The 15,578-nt window shown below is 50.8% G+C and overlaps 7 protein-coding genes across 9 annotated transcripts; 4 read left to right on the plus strand and 3 right to left on the minus strand.

Moving 5' to 3' along the window:
• Positions 1-536: 536 nt before the first annotated feature.
• On the plus strand, positions 537-2,458 carry J3458_004993 (uncharacterized protein). Its single transcript, XM_007808942.2, has 2 exons — positions 537-1,268; positions 1,326-2,458. The coding sequence occupies exons 1-2, from the start codon at positions 983-985 to the stop codon at positions 1,988-1,990; spliced, it is 951 nt and encodes a 316-aa protein (XP_007807133.1). The 5' UTR covers positions 537-982; the 3' UTR covers positions 1,991-2,458.
• Positions 2,459-2,794: 336 nt separating this feature from the next.
• On the plus strand, positions 2,795-4,419 carry cpc2 (cross-pathway control WD-repeat protein cpc2; the record flags this gene model as incomplete). Its single annotated transcript, XM_066118546.1, has 5 exons — positions 2,795-2,836; positions 3,017-3,054; positions 3,164-3,290; positions 3,385-3,702; positions 3,994-4,419. The coding sequence occupies 5 exons, from the start codon at positions 2,795-2,797 to the stop codon at positions 4,417-4,419; spliced, it is 951 nt and encodes a 316-aa protein (XP_065976066.1).
• Positions 4,420-5,445: 1,026 nt separating this feature from the next.
• OST3_1 (oligosaccharyl transferase subunit ost3/OST6) lies at positions 5,446-7,320 on the minus strand (the record flags this gene model as incomplete). The annotated part of the gene is made up of 1 exon (XM_066118547.1): positions 5,446-7,320. The coding sequence occupies one exon, from the start codon at positions 7,318-7,320 to the stop codon at positions 5,446-5,448; it is 1,875 nt and encodes a 624-aa protein (XP_065976067.1).
• Positions 7,321-8,354: 1,034 nt separating this feature from the next.
• On the minus strand, positions 8,355-9,531 carry OST3_2 (oligosaccharyl transferase subunit ost3/OST6; the record flags this gene model as incomplete). The annotated part of the gene is made up of 4 exons (XM_007808944.2): positions 8,355-8,539; positions 8,603-8,958; positions 9,021-9,121; positions 9,181-9,531. 4 exons carry the CDS (start codon positions 9,529-9,531, stop codon positions 8,355-8,357), a joined length of 993 nt encoding a protein of 330 aa, XP_007807135.2.
• A 316-nt stretch (positions 9,532-9,847) lies between these two features.
• On the plus strand, positions 9,848-12,054 carry J3458_004997 (uncharacterized protein). 2 transcript variants are annotated; one of them, XM_007808945.2, is made up of 3 exons: positions 9,848-10,104; positions 10,164-10,448; positions 10,506-12,054. In XM_007808945.2, the coding sequence occupies exons 1-3, from the start codon at positions 10,084-10,086 to the stop codon at positions 11,865-11,867; spliced, it is 1,668 nt and encodes a 555-aa protein (XP_007807136.1). In that variant the 5' UTR covers positions 9,848-10,083; the 3' UTR covers positions 11,868-12,054. The 2 variants fall into 2 exon arrangements, with proteins under 2 accessions (XP_007807136.1, XP_065976068.1); XM_066118548.1 differs by having other exon boundaries at positions 9,886-10,448.
• Positions 12,055-12,239: 185 nt separating this feature from the next.
• MRM2_1 (2' O-ribose methyltransferase) lies at positions 12,240-13,990 on the plus strand. The gene is made up of 8 exons (XM_066118549.1): positions 12,240-12,572; positions 12,626-12,676; positions 12,731-12,757; positions 12,821-13,084; positions 13,141-13,157; positions 13,221-13,269; positions 13,389-13,550; positions 13,621-13,990. Exons 1-8 carry the CDS (start codon positions 12,357-12,359, stop codon positions 13,693-13,695), a joined length of 861 nt encoding a protein of 286 aa, XP_065976069.1. The 5' UTR covers positions 12,240-12,356; the 3' UTR covers positions 13,696-13,990.
• Positions 13,991-15,407, minus strand: RPL18A_1 (60S ribosomal protein L18A). 2 transcript variants are annotated; one of them, XM_066118551.1, is made up of 3 exons: positions 15,291-15,407; positions 14,370-14,961; positions 13,991-14,230 (listed from the first exon to the last, which is right to left on the minus strand). In XM_066118551.1, exons 2-3 carry the CDS (start codon positions 14,763-14,765, stop codon positions 14,153-14,155), a joined length of 474 nt encoding a protein of 157 aa, XP_065976071.1. In that variant the 5' UTR covers positions 14,766-14,961; positions 15,291-15,407; the 3' UTR covers positions 13,991-14,152. The 2 variants fall into 2 exon arrangements, with proteins under 2 accessions (XP_065976071.1, XP_065976070.1); XM_066118550.1 differs by having other exon boundaries at positions 14,370-14,737; positions 14,857-15,407.
• Positions 15,408-15,578: the final 171 nt, after the last annotated feature.

A 15,578-nucleotide genomic window follows, 5' to 3' on the forward strand; every position in this document is an offset into this window, starting at 1 on the left:
GAAGGAGCAAGAGAGTAGGCGCCTTCCTCAAGCTGATTGGAGTTGAAGAGGAAAGCTTGGCGTTCTCCCAGGCCCTACGGAGAAGGAGCCGCCGACAGGCCTGCCAAGGCGGCAGCAACATAATATATAACCAGACATGGACCATATTATATTGTACAAGTGCCTGCCGGATGTCAATGAAATACCGTTTGCCCAACAGCTGCAAGTATACTCCATAGTCGGTAAGAAATTCTTGATATTTATCCAATCGCAAAGAGGCATATAGTCCAAGCTTGACGGACTGTACGACTCCAAAATCACAACTGAAACTTGATTCGCCTGGTTCCGGGTAGCGGGCAAAGCAAGGACGGAGCACAGACTAAGGTGCAGAAGGCGTTACGCCATGGAATCTGGTCACATGTGCACTTGAGCAACCTTGACGCCTAACTGGCAAGGTACCTATTGTTGTCCCCGGACCCTTTATTGAGCTTGTCTGGCAAAAATCTCGCCGTAGTGGTAGCGTCTAGTACTCCTTCGAGTCTTTTTTTTTTGCTTTTCTGCGAACAGCTCCTTTGTTACTCCGTAGAAGGAAGGTTTTGGCTGCTCCGAGTATCACAGCAGTGCCTAGGTTAGTGGCTGCATGTCCTCAACTACTACTACTACCTTTAAGTGCCTAGGTAAGTTACCTGGTAGCTTCAGCTTCCCGCATCCCTGACATAAGCCGAGCATTTACCGAGTCTGCCAGACCTTAGAGCTCGTCGCATCACCACCGCTCACTCAAGTCGGCCGCTGACGCCGCCGTTCTTTATTTACGTATCACAACTTCAACAAAGGGTACCGCCAAACATTCCTGCGCTGTTGACTTTTCCATTTTCCTCCGCAGATGCACAGCCTTGAGTCGGCCCACACTCGGCTAAAGAATTGGCGTAGCCTTTGGCAAACACAGCTCCCGCTGAGGATCCCTTTCGCCAACCCATCTACAAGTCTTTCGAGAGCTTGAATCATGTCATCGAAACGTAGCCTGTCTCCGTCAGACTCAGATGGAAGCTCCAAGCGACGTAGGCTAACCGGGCCACGTCCTGATAATGCTCCAGATGACATTGTCTCTACCAACATTCCGGAGGCTCAGGACGAGGAGGAGGTCATGGCCCTCAAGTCCTTTGCGCCAACACATCATGCCAACGCAAGGGTCGGCATCCAGCGTTCAATAGCTTTGGCTCTCAAGCATGATGGATTTTCCTCTGCGACGCCTGAGGCTATGGAGAGCTTCACAGCCCTCGTCGAGACGTGTTAGTTTTTTGTCAGTCAACACAAATCAACTTACTGCCGTACTAATGCAAATCTAGATCTTGGGTCCATAATTGAGGAGACCAAGAGATTGGCTCTCTCTTCTCGCCGCGATCACCCCGTACCTATGGACTTTGAAGCGGTTTTACGACGGTTCAACCTACCACTTTCATCACTTAAACCCCATTTGAAGAATCCGTTACCAGCCGAAGCCTGCACTCCAAGGTACAAAAGCGTTCATGTGGCCGACGACGATGCATATACGACTCTCCCCCTCCTTGGCCCTGAGCTTAGTGGTCAGCCCGACAAGAAAGCAAAAAGCTACATCCCATCCAACTTCCCTGACTTTCCTAGCCGCCACACCTATAAGTTTACCCCACAAGAGGACACGAACGCAAGAGATGCACAGAAGATACGAGAAGAAGCGGCAAGAACAGCGCAGCAAGGCGAAGACGCCCTGCGTCGGTTAGTCCGGGCCTCAAAAATGCGCAAGCAGAAGGAGGCCAAGAATTTGGTCGAAAAGGATGTACAGGGAAAAGAACGGTTCCGGCTGTGGGAATTAACCATGAAACGCTTTATGGAAGCTGAAAATCGGGGAGAAAATACTGACAATGTTGAGATTGCTGATCACAGCATGATTGTCAACGGCGATGCTGTGTTTTCGCGAAAGGAGGTTTCCCGGATGGGCAAGCGATTGACAGTATTGTCTTCGAAAGGCAACTGATGTGCTGCTTTCACACGGTATGTTGCACTTGGATGTTTGCATTGGCAAGGCAGGTTGAACGTATGACTATGCATGGAGCAAGATGTCTTGATGGCTCGAGATAAAGACGCCGCAGATAATACTACCGTTATGATACCCCAAGCGTTGATAAAATGGGAATGGGATATATATTGGGTTGTGCGCAGACTGGTGGGCTTTGAGTTTGGAGTTGCATTTGCAGGTAGTCTTAGGAATGATAGTTATTATATATTGGAGTTGTCAACTGTGCTATTGGTTTGCGTTAGGGGAAACTGAGCCATGCCTCTTATGCTATATTGTTGATAGCGTGGTTGGTGATGCTGACTGAAAAGCTCAATACGGTATACAATACAAACAAGGACATGTCACTGAGACTCGCAGTACCGACTAATTGATCTCAATAAGTCACTCTTAGTATTACGTACCCAGAACCAAAAGCGCTTAACTAATAGGTTTCTTAGAGAAGCGTTGACTCTAGTCTTTTCACCACGCATCGTACTCCGTACTTGGATGCATGCTAATACTAGGGCCCAGCAAAACGGTACATTGTCCAAGTACCTACCCGCGTACCTGCGGGACCACTTTACTCAACGTGTAATGCGGCGGCCCTAATTTTTCACCCACACAAAAAATATCCCAATTTCAGCCGAGCCACCGAGACTTGCAAGAGACCCAGTCCGGTTTTGCAGAAGAGCCAGCCCTCGCGAAACCCTTCAGTCTTCCTTTCTCCCTCCCCCTCTCACTGCAACTCTCGATCTTCGTTGCATCGCCTTCGTCTACGTCGCCATGGCTGAACAATTGATCCTCAAGGGCACTTTGGAGGGCCACGTACGTTTTTCCTCCCACACGCCTCGTCTCCCGTCGCATTGAAGCAAAACCTGTGTCGATTTTGGGGCCATCATATATGTGCTCCGATTTTTTTTCCCCCTATGTCAGCATGGAGAGATGGGACAGGCACAGCTTGCGACGATTTTGATGGAAAGCGGAAATACTGACTTGGTACATTAGAATGGCTGGGTCACCTCCTTGGCCACCTCCATGGAGAAGTACGTGCGATGTCTCCCGTTTTTCCTTTTTGGCCGGCCCTCATCTCGAAGACGAATATATATATCGATTCTGAGATGGAACGAAAGACTAACGTTGGACATCTTGCAGCCCCAACATGCTCCTGTCGGCTTCCCGCGACAAGACCCTGATCATCTGGAACCTCACTCGCGATGAGACCCAGTACGGATACCCCAAGCGATCCCTGACGGGCCACTCCCACATTGTCTCGGACTGCGTATGTCATTCCCGGCGGACTTGCCATGCTTCAAGCTATTGCCTAGGGCGATAGGGTATGTGACGGACACGCTTGGCTGATACGTGTGTTACAGGTCATCTCTTCCGATGGTGCTTACGCCCTGTCCGCTTCTTGGGACAAGACCCTCCGCCTGTGGGAGCTCGCCACCGGCACCACCACTCGACGATTCGTCGGCCACACCAACGACGTCCTCTCCGTCTCTTTCTCTGCCGACAACCGCCAGATCGTCTCTGGTTCCCGCGACCGAACCATCAAGCTGTGGAACACCCTCGGTGACTGCAAGTTCACCATCTCCGAGAAGGGCCACACTGAGTGGGTTTCGTGCGTGCGATTCAGCCCCAACCCCCAGAACCCCGTCATTGTCTCCTCTGGCTGGGACAAGCTTGTCAAGGTATGTTGTTTGCAGAGTTGTGAAGAATGCTACCCTGATCAGAGCCAAACGCAAAGAAAGAAAAAGACGTACCCCATTTCCACATGATGTTTTGCAAAATTATCAAGTATTTGCTACTTCAGAGCCTTTTGTGGCCATGAGACAAACTAATCACCTTTGCCTGATTTCCATACAAACCCCTTGTTTTATCTTGGGGGGTGCTACACAAAATCTCATCAATACCTGCGTCCTTGGCCCTGGTCGACTAGCACTGGGAGATTGCCGCTCGCTAACAAGTGATGAAACAAACAGGTCTGGGAGCTCTCTAGCTGCAAGCTGCAGACCGACCACATGGGCCACAACGGATACATCAACACCGTCACCATCTCCCCCGACGGCTCCCTCTGCGCCTCCGGTGGCAAGGACGGCACCACCATGCTCTGGGATCTTAACGAGTCCAAGCACCTGTACTCCCTCAACGCCAACGACGAGATCCACGCCCTCGTCTTCTCCCCCAACCGATACTGGCTGTGCGCCGCCACCGCCAGCAGCATCATCGTCTTCGATCTCGAGAAGAAGTCCAAGGTCGACGAGCTCAAGCCCGAGTTCACCGCCGTCGGCAAGAAGAGCCGGGAGCCCGAGTGTGTCTCCCTTGCCTGGTCCGGCGACGGCCAGACTCTCTTCGCTGGTTACACTGACAACATCATCCGTGCTTGGGGCGTCATGTCGAGGGCATAAATTTCTTGAAAAACTTTCTTCTTTAAACTCCCCCACCTTGCTTTGTAACTAAAGACTAGGGCTAAGAGAACCAAAAAAAAAAAGAGAGAAAAGACATGCAAGAAAATTTTGGCAAAGCAACGCAGTGTAATGTTTGCGCACGACAAGAGAGAGAGAGCGCGTGAGACAAAATGGGAAACAAACGCTTCTGATGAGTGAACCGGGGAGGGAAAGGACAGGGAGGCATCATCGAGTGGAAAGAATGGTAGATCATGGTGGGGCGTCATATGGCTGGCTTCATCCTCGGTTGGTTTTGTAACTTTTTTTCTCTCTTATTTGATAGGTGAAGGAAGAAAAAAATTCAAATATCAACGGGGAACAATAACACAATGAACTCTGTCTGACGAGGCGTATGACGCAATTGCTGCTGGTTAGGCAAAGCCTCTGAAGGGCATGGCATGGCATGTTCTTCCAATAAAGAACTCGACATTTTTTGCAACATTGCGAAACACTCGTGCGTGGGGTCAAGGAAAAAAGTGTCTAATTGATTTTCTAATCTGGTCTATAAAAGCAGAGCGTGTGTGAGTTTTGAACTTCAACTATAGGAACAGAGTGCAAGCGATTCTCCAGTCTAGTCTAGAAGCGATTGATAACACAAAAAGCAAAAAAGGGCTGGGATAAAACAAAGAAAAACATTCTTCTGACACAGTCCGTGGCAGGACATGTTTGCCCACAGAGAAGTACGCACCAACATACCATAATATATTGTAGTGTAGGGCACGATAGCTAGGTACTGACCTGGTTGAATACTTGCTGCCTCCCACCTTAAGAGCCGGCTGGGGTCTTATCATCTCCCGGTTAGCTCCAACTCCCCCACAATAACCCTTATTACTACACCTTCATTTCTTGGAGTTTAGCTACATCTCCAACCACCATGTCATGTCCACATGGGGACCAGCGCCTATCGCATATAATAACTCGGTGAGTTCATCCTTAGAGACGACATTGACAGCGGGTTCCGGCGCGTGCAGTAAATCCCAGATAACATTAAAGTAAGATTCGACTACGGGGTCGGCCGTAGCCCAACGCACTGGCGTCAGGTTGTCTTGGCGTCAGGTCATCGCGCAGGGCGAGGAGCTTCTTCACAATGCCTTCATACTCGGCAAATGCGCCCCTCGATTCCGGCCAGGGGAAGTGGTAACAGCTCCAGTCGGCGCCTGCATCCGCCCGATCAAGCAACATCTGTGCTGCGAAGACTTGGCAGCGAAGGGCTATGTAGAAGGGGGACTTCTTAATCATGAAGGTGAGCCCGTCGTCCCTAATGCCCAGCATGGCGTTGACGATGTGCTCGTGGTTGCACATGTTTACGTCCTCATCTCCCACGCATTGTGGCCAAATTCCATAGTGAAGCATCTCAAGGAATCGTTTTCTTAACAGGTCGGATAACATGGGCAACTTTTCTATTAGAAGCCCTTCTGGCGTGGGGACTCGCCCATTGAGTTGGTCGAGCAGCATCTTTACGGCTTCTGGCCGCAGCTGTTTGACGGCATGGTGCAAGGCAAGACAGAAATCCGAGGTGGCGTTGTTTTTTCCCCTGTCATCATGGTCGAGCAGCAGCCTGACGCAGCGCGGTCTTGGGTTCCGTGCAGCAACGACCAGTGGTAGATTGTGGTAGGCATCTCTGGTTTCCATGCTAACGCCAAGATGTAGTAGTTGCTCCACGACACGTTCTTGCTGCCAGTCAATCGCAGCCATCAGTGGTGTAACTATCAACTTGGAGTTGGGTTCGCTACATGTAAGGACTGTCGCGCGGTTGGCGCCGTGCCTCAGTAATAGCACTGCAGTGTCTTCATTCTTCCCTGTGATGGCCGCCAGTAGTGGCGTTGTGCCATTCTCGGACGCTTTGTTTATGTTGATATTCGGATGTGACAGCAATAGCTCTACCAATGGCGTCCAACCTAATCTGGAGGCCCAGAATAGCGCCGTCTCTGCGTGCCGGCCGCCGGCATAGTTTACGTCGGTATCGCGATCATGGACTAATTCCGGAATGAGGATTTCGGGGTGCTCTCGCGCCATTTCTACCAGCAACTTTGAAGCTTCGTCTCTGATGTCTTCGTCCCTGTCATGATTCAGCAACAGTCTTATGACCTCTACATTTCCCGACTCAGCGGCATAGCGCAAAGGCGACATGCCAAGGAAGCTTCTCGAGTGAGCCTCCACAGAATACTCATCTAGTAATAGCCTTGCGACGCTTCCGTTTCCGCACACAGCAGCATGCATCAGTGGCGTTCGATTGCGGTCATCTCTCTGGTCTGCGTAAACATTAGGTTGCGATGGTAGCAGCTTCACCACCGCTGCAGAGCCTTTCGCAGCAGCTTCGAACAGTGCCAGCCGATTGCTGCTAGTTCTTGTCTCTGCGTCAACATTGGGCCTTGGAAGTAGCAGCTCGACGATTTTTTGGTTACCCTTGCAAACTGCAAATGATAGTAGTGGTTCTTGACAGTAGTCATCCTTCCCGCCTGGATAAAGACCAAGCCTTGTCAGTAGCCGGACGACTTCTTCATGCTGCGCCTCAACAGCATATGATAGTGGTCTTCGCTCAGTATTATCTTTCTGGTCTGCGTTGACCCCATGCTGAGATAGTAGAAGCTCTACGACTTCTTTACTCCCACTAGCAGCAGCATATGATATTGCTGCTCTGCCCTGACCGTCAACGTGGCTAGTGTCGGTATAATGCGGCAGTAGCCGTTTTGTTAACACCACGTCACTCCTCTCGGCGGCATACGACAACGGTGTTCTCCCGCATCCGTTCGGTTGAGCGACATTTACGCCTTCTCCATCGAGTAACAAGTTAATAAGCCCATTTCCTCCTTTTGAATGGCATATATCAAGGGAGTCTGGTCTTGGAGAAGAGGGAAACATGAATTTGCATCGACGTCTTTTCGTTTCAACAGTGCCGCCGTCGCCTTTTCATTTTTGTAAATTATTGCATAGGACAAGGGGTTGTTTCCGCCTTTGGACATGGAGTTTGCGTCAGCAGCACTCCCCAAAAGTATTGCATCCAAAAGCTTGTTTTCGTGATCAGTCGCCGCAAGCTCGTGTAGGATCGAAATGCCATTGTTATTGGTGCGAGTAAAATGTAGAGACGGAGTGTGTCCTGCCATCGAGGGAAATGCGCGTAACAGAGCTAGGAAATCGCGCGGGCGTAGGAAAAAAAATTCGAGACCGGATCTCACAAGGCAGTTGTAGTAGTCTCGAGGTGGTCCACCGGCAATGGTCAGGCGGATCTGGTATTCAGGTGGTCGGCGGCATGATCTGAGCTTTGCGACAAAAGGACGGTCGCACGCTGCGTCGTTCAGATGCTGTAATGCATTAGCGTACCGCGCGCGACGGATAGGGTAAAATGCTGTCATGTACTCAATCCTGGGCGAGCTGATATTGCTGGAGATTGTACAGTCTGTGGCACAATGTGTTAGCCTCTTAAGAAGTATACTCTAATATACTATAGTGTATTCAATACTCCCCGTGTATGTTTAGCTTTATAGTTTGTTAGTGGGCAATTAAAAAAAAAAGTAGAGTGAAGCCCGAATGTAGAATAGCTTGAATGCAAAGCCTTCTCATGTTTGTTCGGTGTTCGCCTTTGTCGCCAATACAGTATACTCAGCTCTTGAACACGCAAAAAAAACAGAGACGTGCAAAAAAAGGGTGCGTCGGTGGGTCTAAGAGCTCTGGAGTAACTTCTTTATTCATCCTTTGTATGGATTCGCATAGTGTACATGCAGTGTCCCCGGTGCTCATAATGCACATCCCACATATAATCGAGGCGGCCCTTGACCCTGATTCTATACTTGGAACCTATGATTCTGCAGATACATGTCAATGGCAACATCATACGAACTCTGGCTGAACAACCTGGATCATGGGAAGTGAGCCGAGTCGCATTCTGGTCTGTGCGCTCACATGAATGGTGGCAGTGAGAATGGGTAGCTTGAGTTCTTGACGCGAAAGACGCTGAGCAGGAAGCTATAGATGAAGAACATGGCGCCCCCCCAGACCAGTACAGCAACAGACTGCGACTTGGGGCTGGTCATGCGTGGGACCTTGGTGGCAAGGGCGATGGTGCAGAAGCTCAGAATGCCGTCTACAAAGACAGGGTTAGATCAATGAACTCTACACAGTGAAGAGCACTGCCGTCGGAACTTACATATTGCGGCAACGATCTGGACCTCTAGCCCAAGTTGGTTCTGGAATCCGCCAGTGAAGTAAGTGATGCCTCCTTTGCCATCTCCCGCGACATAAGGGACCTTTCGAATGTGGTTGAACATGTGGCCACTAATAAAGAGGAGAATGGCAATCATGCTGCCAGCAGCCCAGAGATTCCGGTTCTGTATAATGGGAAGAATATATGGCGACGCAGAGACCATTGCCGTGATGGCGCCAGCAACAAAGGTGAAGAGAGACACCCATTTCAACCAGTTGATAGGACGCTTAATCTCAGGGTGAGGGCGGCCAGGAAGATGGCGGGCCAACCAGTTTCGGACTTGCTCAGCGGTGGGAGGCCTGCGCATTTCATTCATTAGCCTACCATGGACAAAAATTATTCGATTGCTATCGTTTCTCACCCAGTGGTAAAGTCATAGCGAATGGGTTCGGCAGAAGCGACGGCGTGGGGTCCTGTCGTAGGAGGGAAAAACATCAAGACGGGAGCTGTTTGAAGACCGAGCTGCACAAACATCCTGTTAACGCTGTAGACCATGATTTCCGGCAGGCAGTCTTCCATACCGATAAAAAGGTGTCTCTGCCCTCAGCGAAATCCAAAACACCAAAGAACAGCCGAGATTCTTGTCGCTTATCGCCTCTAGCCCAGCTCTGGGCGATCAACTCCCACTCTGGTTTGAAGTCCCTGCAAAGCTGGCATCCGAATCGAGCGTCCTGGGCAGTCAAGACAATAGCAACGGAATAATCCCGTGGTGTGCTCGTCAGCGACTTGTACGAAACATCGTTGAGCTGGAGGGGAGACGAGAGACGGGCGAGACGGTTGAACTTGATGAATCTCTCCTCGCTGGATTGCTCGGCGGCAAATGCACTGGCGACAAGCGCGCTGGCTGAAGCTATTAAGGGCAGGAAGCGCATCGTGGACAGCAGCAAAACTGTCGTTGATGCCGATTGGCGTGTTAGAGAAGCGATAATTGGGGAGGGAGTTGAAGCCCATGGAGCTCCGTCTGCAACATTGAACTTGAAGCTGAGGTGTCCTCACAGTGGACAGGTAATGGTGGCTTGGCCAAGGGCTTAGCCACAGAGGACGCCACACTTGGCCAAGCAGCAATTGGCTTAGTCAGCTATCGCCATGGAGACGTCACGTGCACCCCGCTATCCCAGACCAACGGCTGCACGGATACGCTAGGCTGAAATCAGCAAAATGTTTACTCCTATTGCGGGATGCCCAAGCAAAACACGGAACCACCAAACAGTTGCCCAAGGCCACCCGCAGCCAGCTTCACCACCCGCCAAGATTAGGGTCGACAACGGGCAGACAACTATATCTGGGACTGAACCCATACAACAGAGGTTGCACGGAGATTGCAGCCAACGGGCACACATTCTTGCGTTCAAAGTCTTCACTTCCCGGGTTTCTCACACCCAGCCAGTCTGGCGTGTCTGCGAGACCACACAGATATAGCAATCATGGGCAGCAACTCAAATGAGGTATTGTATTTAACGGCGTTTTGTCTCTAGTAGGGGCTGTGGATGCTAACTTATTCCAGCGCATGGCGCGCATTCACGAACTCGAATTGCTCAGGCAAGATGCCCTGCACAAGACTGAATCCATCACCCGCGACGAAGAAGCTCGACTCTTGCAGCTACGACTATTGACGATGCGAGATGAAAACGCCAGTCTGCGCGAAAAGCTTGGGCAGAAAGACTTCAAGATTGGCACACTTATCAGAGATTCTGATCAAATTAGAGTCGACTTAGATGACAGCAGACAAATAATTCGTGCCCAAGAGGCACGGCTGAAGAAGCAAGATGTCGACATGGCCAGTCTCAAGGTATGGCAAGCCGACAATGACTGCGGCGTCTCAGCCACACTCACTGACGTCTTCTAGGCTGAAGTTGAAGCATTAAACGGCGCAATGCAGGATTCTGGAAAGGCCATGCAAGAGAAATTCGCATTGACGAGGGAACTGAATCGAATCAAACCAGAACTGGAACATTTGCAGTCACAACTCACCAGCTTCCAAGCGACAGTGGCCGAAAGGAACGATCTCCGTCGACAGCTAGACTCTCTCGAAGTGGAACTGGAGAATGAAAAGCGGTCCAGACTGCGATTACAATCCAAGGATGATGACACCGCAGTGACAGAACTCAAATCGCGGCTGGAGAAGGCTGAACAAAAGCTCGCTGCGGAGAAAAAAGAGCGTGAGAAGATGAAAAAAGAGCACGAGCGCGAATTGGCCTCGGCAAACGCAGAAAACGAAAGACTGGAAGAGCGCATCTCTAGTTTGAAGGAAAAGTCTAAAGCTTTACAATCTGAGCTCAAGGGCGTAAAGGAGAAGCTAGAGGACGCGCAATCTGAGCTGGTATGCGACAAGCCGCACGTTGTCCCCCGCGGAGGCGAGGAAAAGCCTAGGAAGGCTGCTGCCCTGACAGCTGACGTGGGAAAGAAGCGCCGTGCTGCAGCAGAGATGAACTTTGAGTCGATTACGATCCAGACGCCAGGTAATGACATTGTCGCGCGGGAGAGACCAACGAGGAAACGTGGAGCAGACAAGGCTACTGTTGGGGAGAAATCGGCCTTCTCAGTCACGCCGTTCTTGAATCGAAACAAATCACTCACAGACGAGTCTGGCCAGGAGTCGTCCAATAATGTATCTGCAGAAGCTGATCCAGATCCCACGTCAGATGAGCCAGCCGATCATGGACCGCCTTCAGAATCAGAGGACGAGGAGGAGCCCGCTCCTAAGTCCAAAGTGTCTTTTAAATCTACTGTTTCTTTCAAATCCCCAGCCAAACCCACAAAGACTCGGGGAAGACCGCCAAAGGCAACACCAGCACCTCTCGCCGAGTCCACTCCCGCAAAGACAAACCGCGTCATGAAATCCCGGGGAACGCCCAAGGTGAAGTCAATACCAGACATTTCTGTCGAAAAGTCTACCGACAATTCAACTACCACAGACCAGGAGAATGTTCCCATCGCTGCTTCCAAGAAGGCCACCTCCGTTTTGCAGTCTAAGGCACCAGAAGGAGAGGTCAAGAAAAAGAAGCGGAAGTTACTGGGTGCTGCAAATGCGACGTTATTTGACGATGACGACGGCGAAGCGATTGCCAAGCCCAAGCCGCAGCTTGCCACTGGCAGGAGGACGCGAACAGTTCTCGGGGGCGGCATCAGGAACGCGTTCGCGGCAGGCACCTCGTTTTCACCTTTGAAGAGGGATCGAAGAGGTGTTAACGCTAGCTTCTTGGCTTAAGCGTAACTTGGTGGTGTTATGACTGGATGAGTACAAGAGCGAGCTTGGAGTGATTGGATGTGCGTTATTGGGTTTGCATTAGTGGTGTTCTCTGTTTTATGGATATATGGGCATGGGATTAGGTATCAATAGGCGTCTTGTAATATTATTGAGCAGTCATTTGACTGCATTATCATGTTCGAACCCGTCTTTCGTGTTTTTTTCTTTTTCTTGTTCTTTTTCAGGTATCTTTCGCCCAGACTATATAAGTTATCCAGGGTAGCTAGCCACTTTGGAGTTGCCACTGTCTATGAGACCCACATTACCAGTTATTAGAATCCATCGACCTCAGGGTTAAGATAGCTAGACTCTGCATGGAATACCGAGCGCAACATCACACAACAACCACAACCTGATTCTCAATCTCAAGCTATGGGAGGCTTCAAATGATGAGCTGGATATAGGGATCTAGGTAGCTGAAATCGGTTCAGCGCAACCAGTCCTCTCGCAATGACCACTCGGCAACCCCTTCGGATACTGAGCCTCCTATGCTCCGGCCAGTGCCCAAGCTCTCGCCGTCTCGCAGCAGCCACATTCACTCCAAAGGCTGACGTCCGATGGTCATCATCCAACTCGCGATGGAAGCAGCGCCAAGGACGGGACGTGTTTTCGCGAGAAGCAAAAGTTCAAGGCTTAAAAAGCAGAGCCGCCTTTAAGCTCCTCGAGGTATCTTATTCCTCACACCGTCCCCCACCGACATCGTGTCTAATGCGTTGCAGATGGATTCCAAGTATAGGCTTTTCAAGCCCGGACAGACTGTTGTCGATTTGGTATGGAGGTCGCGTCGCGCATGTCTCTTTTTTCAGTCACTGACGGCGGGGTAGGGATACGCGCCGGGGAGCTGGTCGCAAGTATGAGAACCACCCCCCTTTAGCTGGAAGTCGCTTGAAATGCAAAGCATATTAATAACGTAGGTCGCGCAGGAAAGGACCAGGCCGCATGGGAGGGTCATTGGGATCGACCTGATTCCCGCGCAGCCGCCGCGCGGCGTGGCTACTTTCCAGGGGGACTTCCTGTCGCCTAGTGTGCAGAGGCTTGTTAGGGAGTTTATCGCCCGGACGGGGAGACCTGTCGAGAAGGTAGAGAGGGGAGACGATGGGGAGACGATGAGCTATATTGATCGCGAGAGACGGGCCTCCGAGGAGCGGGAGGGGAATGGGACTTCGGCGTCGGTGGATGTAAGTGCTTCGTCTGTCTGGTTTTGTTGTTTGGTGTTGACTTTTCTTTTCTCCAGGTTGTTCTGAGTGACATGTCAGCGCCCTGGAATCAAAGCTTTAGGTATATGTCCAACACGTTGACCAATCCGTATCGCAGGCTGATGAACACGAGTGGCGTTGCGTTTCGAGACCACGCAGGGAGTATGGTACGTCTCTTCGGGCTGCGTTACGAAGCGGATGAACTTTTTTTTCTTTCTTTTTTCTTCTTCTTGGTTGAATTGGTCTTGGGCTTCCGTTTTGAACATGGAGGAGCTGACAAGAGTAGGACCTTTGTGCGGCAGCGCTCCAATTTGCAAGCGATACCCTTAGGCCAGGTGGGCATCTTGTGTGCAAGTTTTACCAGGGGAGCGAGGATAAGAAGTTGGAGGCGAGGCTGAAGAGGATGTTTGCAAAGGTGTTTAGGGAGAAGCCCGAGTCCTCGAGAAGTGTGAGTCTTGATCGCTTTTGTCTGTTGTTTCGGTTTGGCTTTTTGCGATGATGGGACTGACGTTGCATAGGAGAGCAAGGAGGCTTACTTTATTGCTTTGAGGCGAAGGGCGGGTATTGTCGTTGATTTTGAGGACTCTGTATAACATGTGTATCATAGCTTGCTTCGGCAACGTATAGTCCGTGGTAGAATATATTTACCCACCAAGAGGTGCAAGAGGTGTACGCTAATACATTAGTTATAATGTATGATAATGTAAAGCAAGATAACCAGGTACCTGATCTGTTTGAATACGTTTTGCCTCCCACTGTATAAACAGGACTATACACGGGAGTCCTAGTCGCGTAAGATATTGAGACGATTACACCATACTTCAAACGGATGACATATGAAGCATTTGCGTCACATAGAAAAATCACACATGAATAAAGAGCCAGCATGCGCAAAGTCATGTATTTTGTCGTGAGATACCAAGCCGCGCCTGTTCCATGCAAAGATCCATTTACTAAGCCTAACCGGCATCCCTTCCCATTCACTGCCGCACACCTCACACGGCACAGACCACAGGATATTTTCACCTTCGTTCCAGCTACCTAGCCGCCTTAAACCTTGAAACCGCGAGAGCGTCTTCGGCCACGAGCGCGCTCGAACTTGCGGCCCTTGGAGACAACATAGGGTTTCTATAGAGGGAGTTAGTCACTGTTTTCAAGGCTGGCAGTTACAACCATTCGTGTTCGTAATTTTCTGCTATGCAAAAAACTAAAACCAGGCTTACGAAGAATCGAGGGGCGGAGCACCGAGGACTAAACAAAAACTGACCTTGTTCTTGTGGGGACCCATGCCGAAGTGCTTGACAGCCTCGCGAGCATTCTTGGGGCCACGCAGGATCAGAGTGTTGCTGCCAGTGGGGGCGCGCAGAGCAAGCTGATCCAGGGTGATGGCCTCACCGCCGGCCTTGATAATGCGGGCACGGGCAGTGGCGGTGAATCGCAAAGCAGCGACGGTGACCTTGGGGAAGGTCAGGAGGCGGTTGTCGTCGGTGACGGTGCCGACAACGACGACGGTGCGCTTCTCACCCTCCTTGTCGATGTTGGCGACGATGCGGGACAGCGAGACAGGGGGACGGTTGATCTTGGACATGAACAGGCGTCGGAGAACGACCTTGTTGAAGCTGGCATCCGTGCGTCCTGTGAAATTGTCAGATGTGTTCCTCATACCCGTGGAGATTTTTTGGTGTTTTGAACGCCAGAAATCATCTCCGTCAAGTTCCAGTTGTAAAAATTTCGGGATCGAAAGAGTAACATACGGGACAGGAAGCGGTAGAGCTTCACCAAGAGCTTGAGGTAGACATTGTCGCTCTTGGGGCTCTCACGATGAGTGCCCTTGACGTGGTGGCTGTTTAGATCGATACCTGAAGGTGAGAAAGTTTTCCATCGTCAGCCATTTATTCCAAGCATGCTCTGAAAAGAAAGCCGTCTTCTCCCGGTGTCAAGGAAAATTCCAAATCATCTCTTCTCAATCAGTCCAATCGTACCCATATCTCAGGAGAACGTAGTTGGCAGAGAGGACTTGACGATTTTTGTGGTGGAAAATTCTCGACCGGGAGGCGCTTTCGACCGCAAGAAGAGGCACGCAATCAATTTCCATTATTCTTTACTCTCCACGAGTAGAAGGATATAATTGATGCGGTGGCCTCTCTCACTCGCATACGCAGGCTAATCGAATGGTGTTTTCACGTACCCATGGCGGCGGTGGTCGCTGGTGTTCAGTTGGCGATGGGGGTCTTCGGTTGGAGTTTGCGGGCAGACGAGCGAAAAGGTATTTCGAGAAAATCCAGGGCTGGGGAGTCGTGCGATGCTGTGATTGGCTGACAGGACGAGAGGGCAGGGGCGGTGAGGACAGGCAGTTAGGGTTTACATGTAAGCTTGGGAGAGTTGCAAGGACGCACGTGAGTGGGCTGGTGACTTATGACTTGCCTGGTCTTGAATGTGGAGCCGTTTGCCCCGGAACAGGAGTGGAATTGTAAAG

This window comes from Metarhizium acridum, assembly GCF_019434415.1.
Source record: "Metarhizium acridum strain ARSEF 324 chromosome Unknown scaffold_31, whole genome shotgun sequence".
Classification (NCBI taxonomy): domain Eukaryota; kingdom Fungi; phylum Ascomycota; class Sordariomycetes; order Hypocreales; family Clavicipitaceae; genus Metarhizium; species Metarhizium acridum.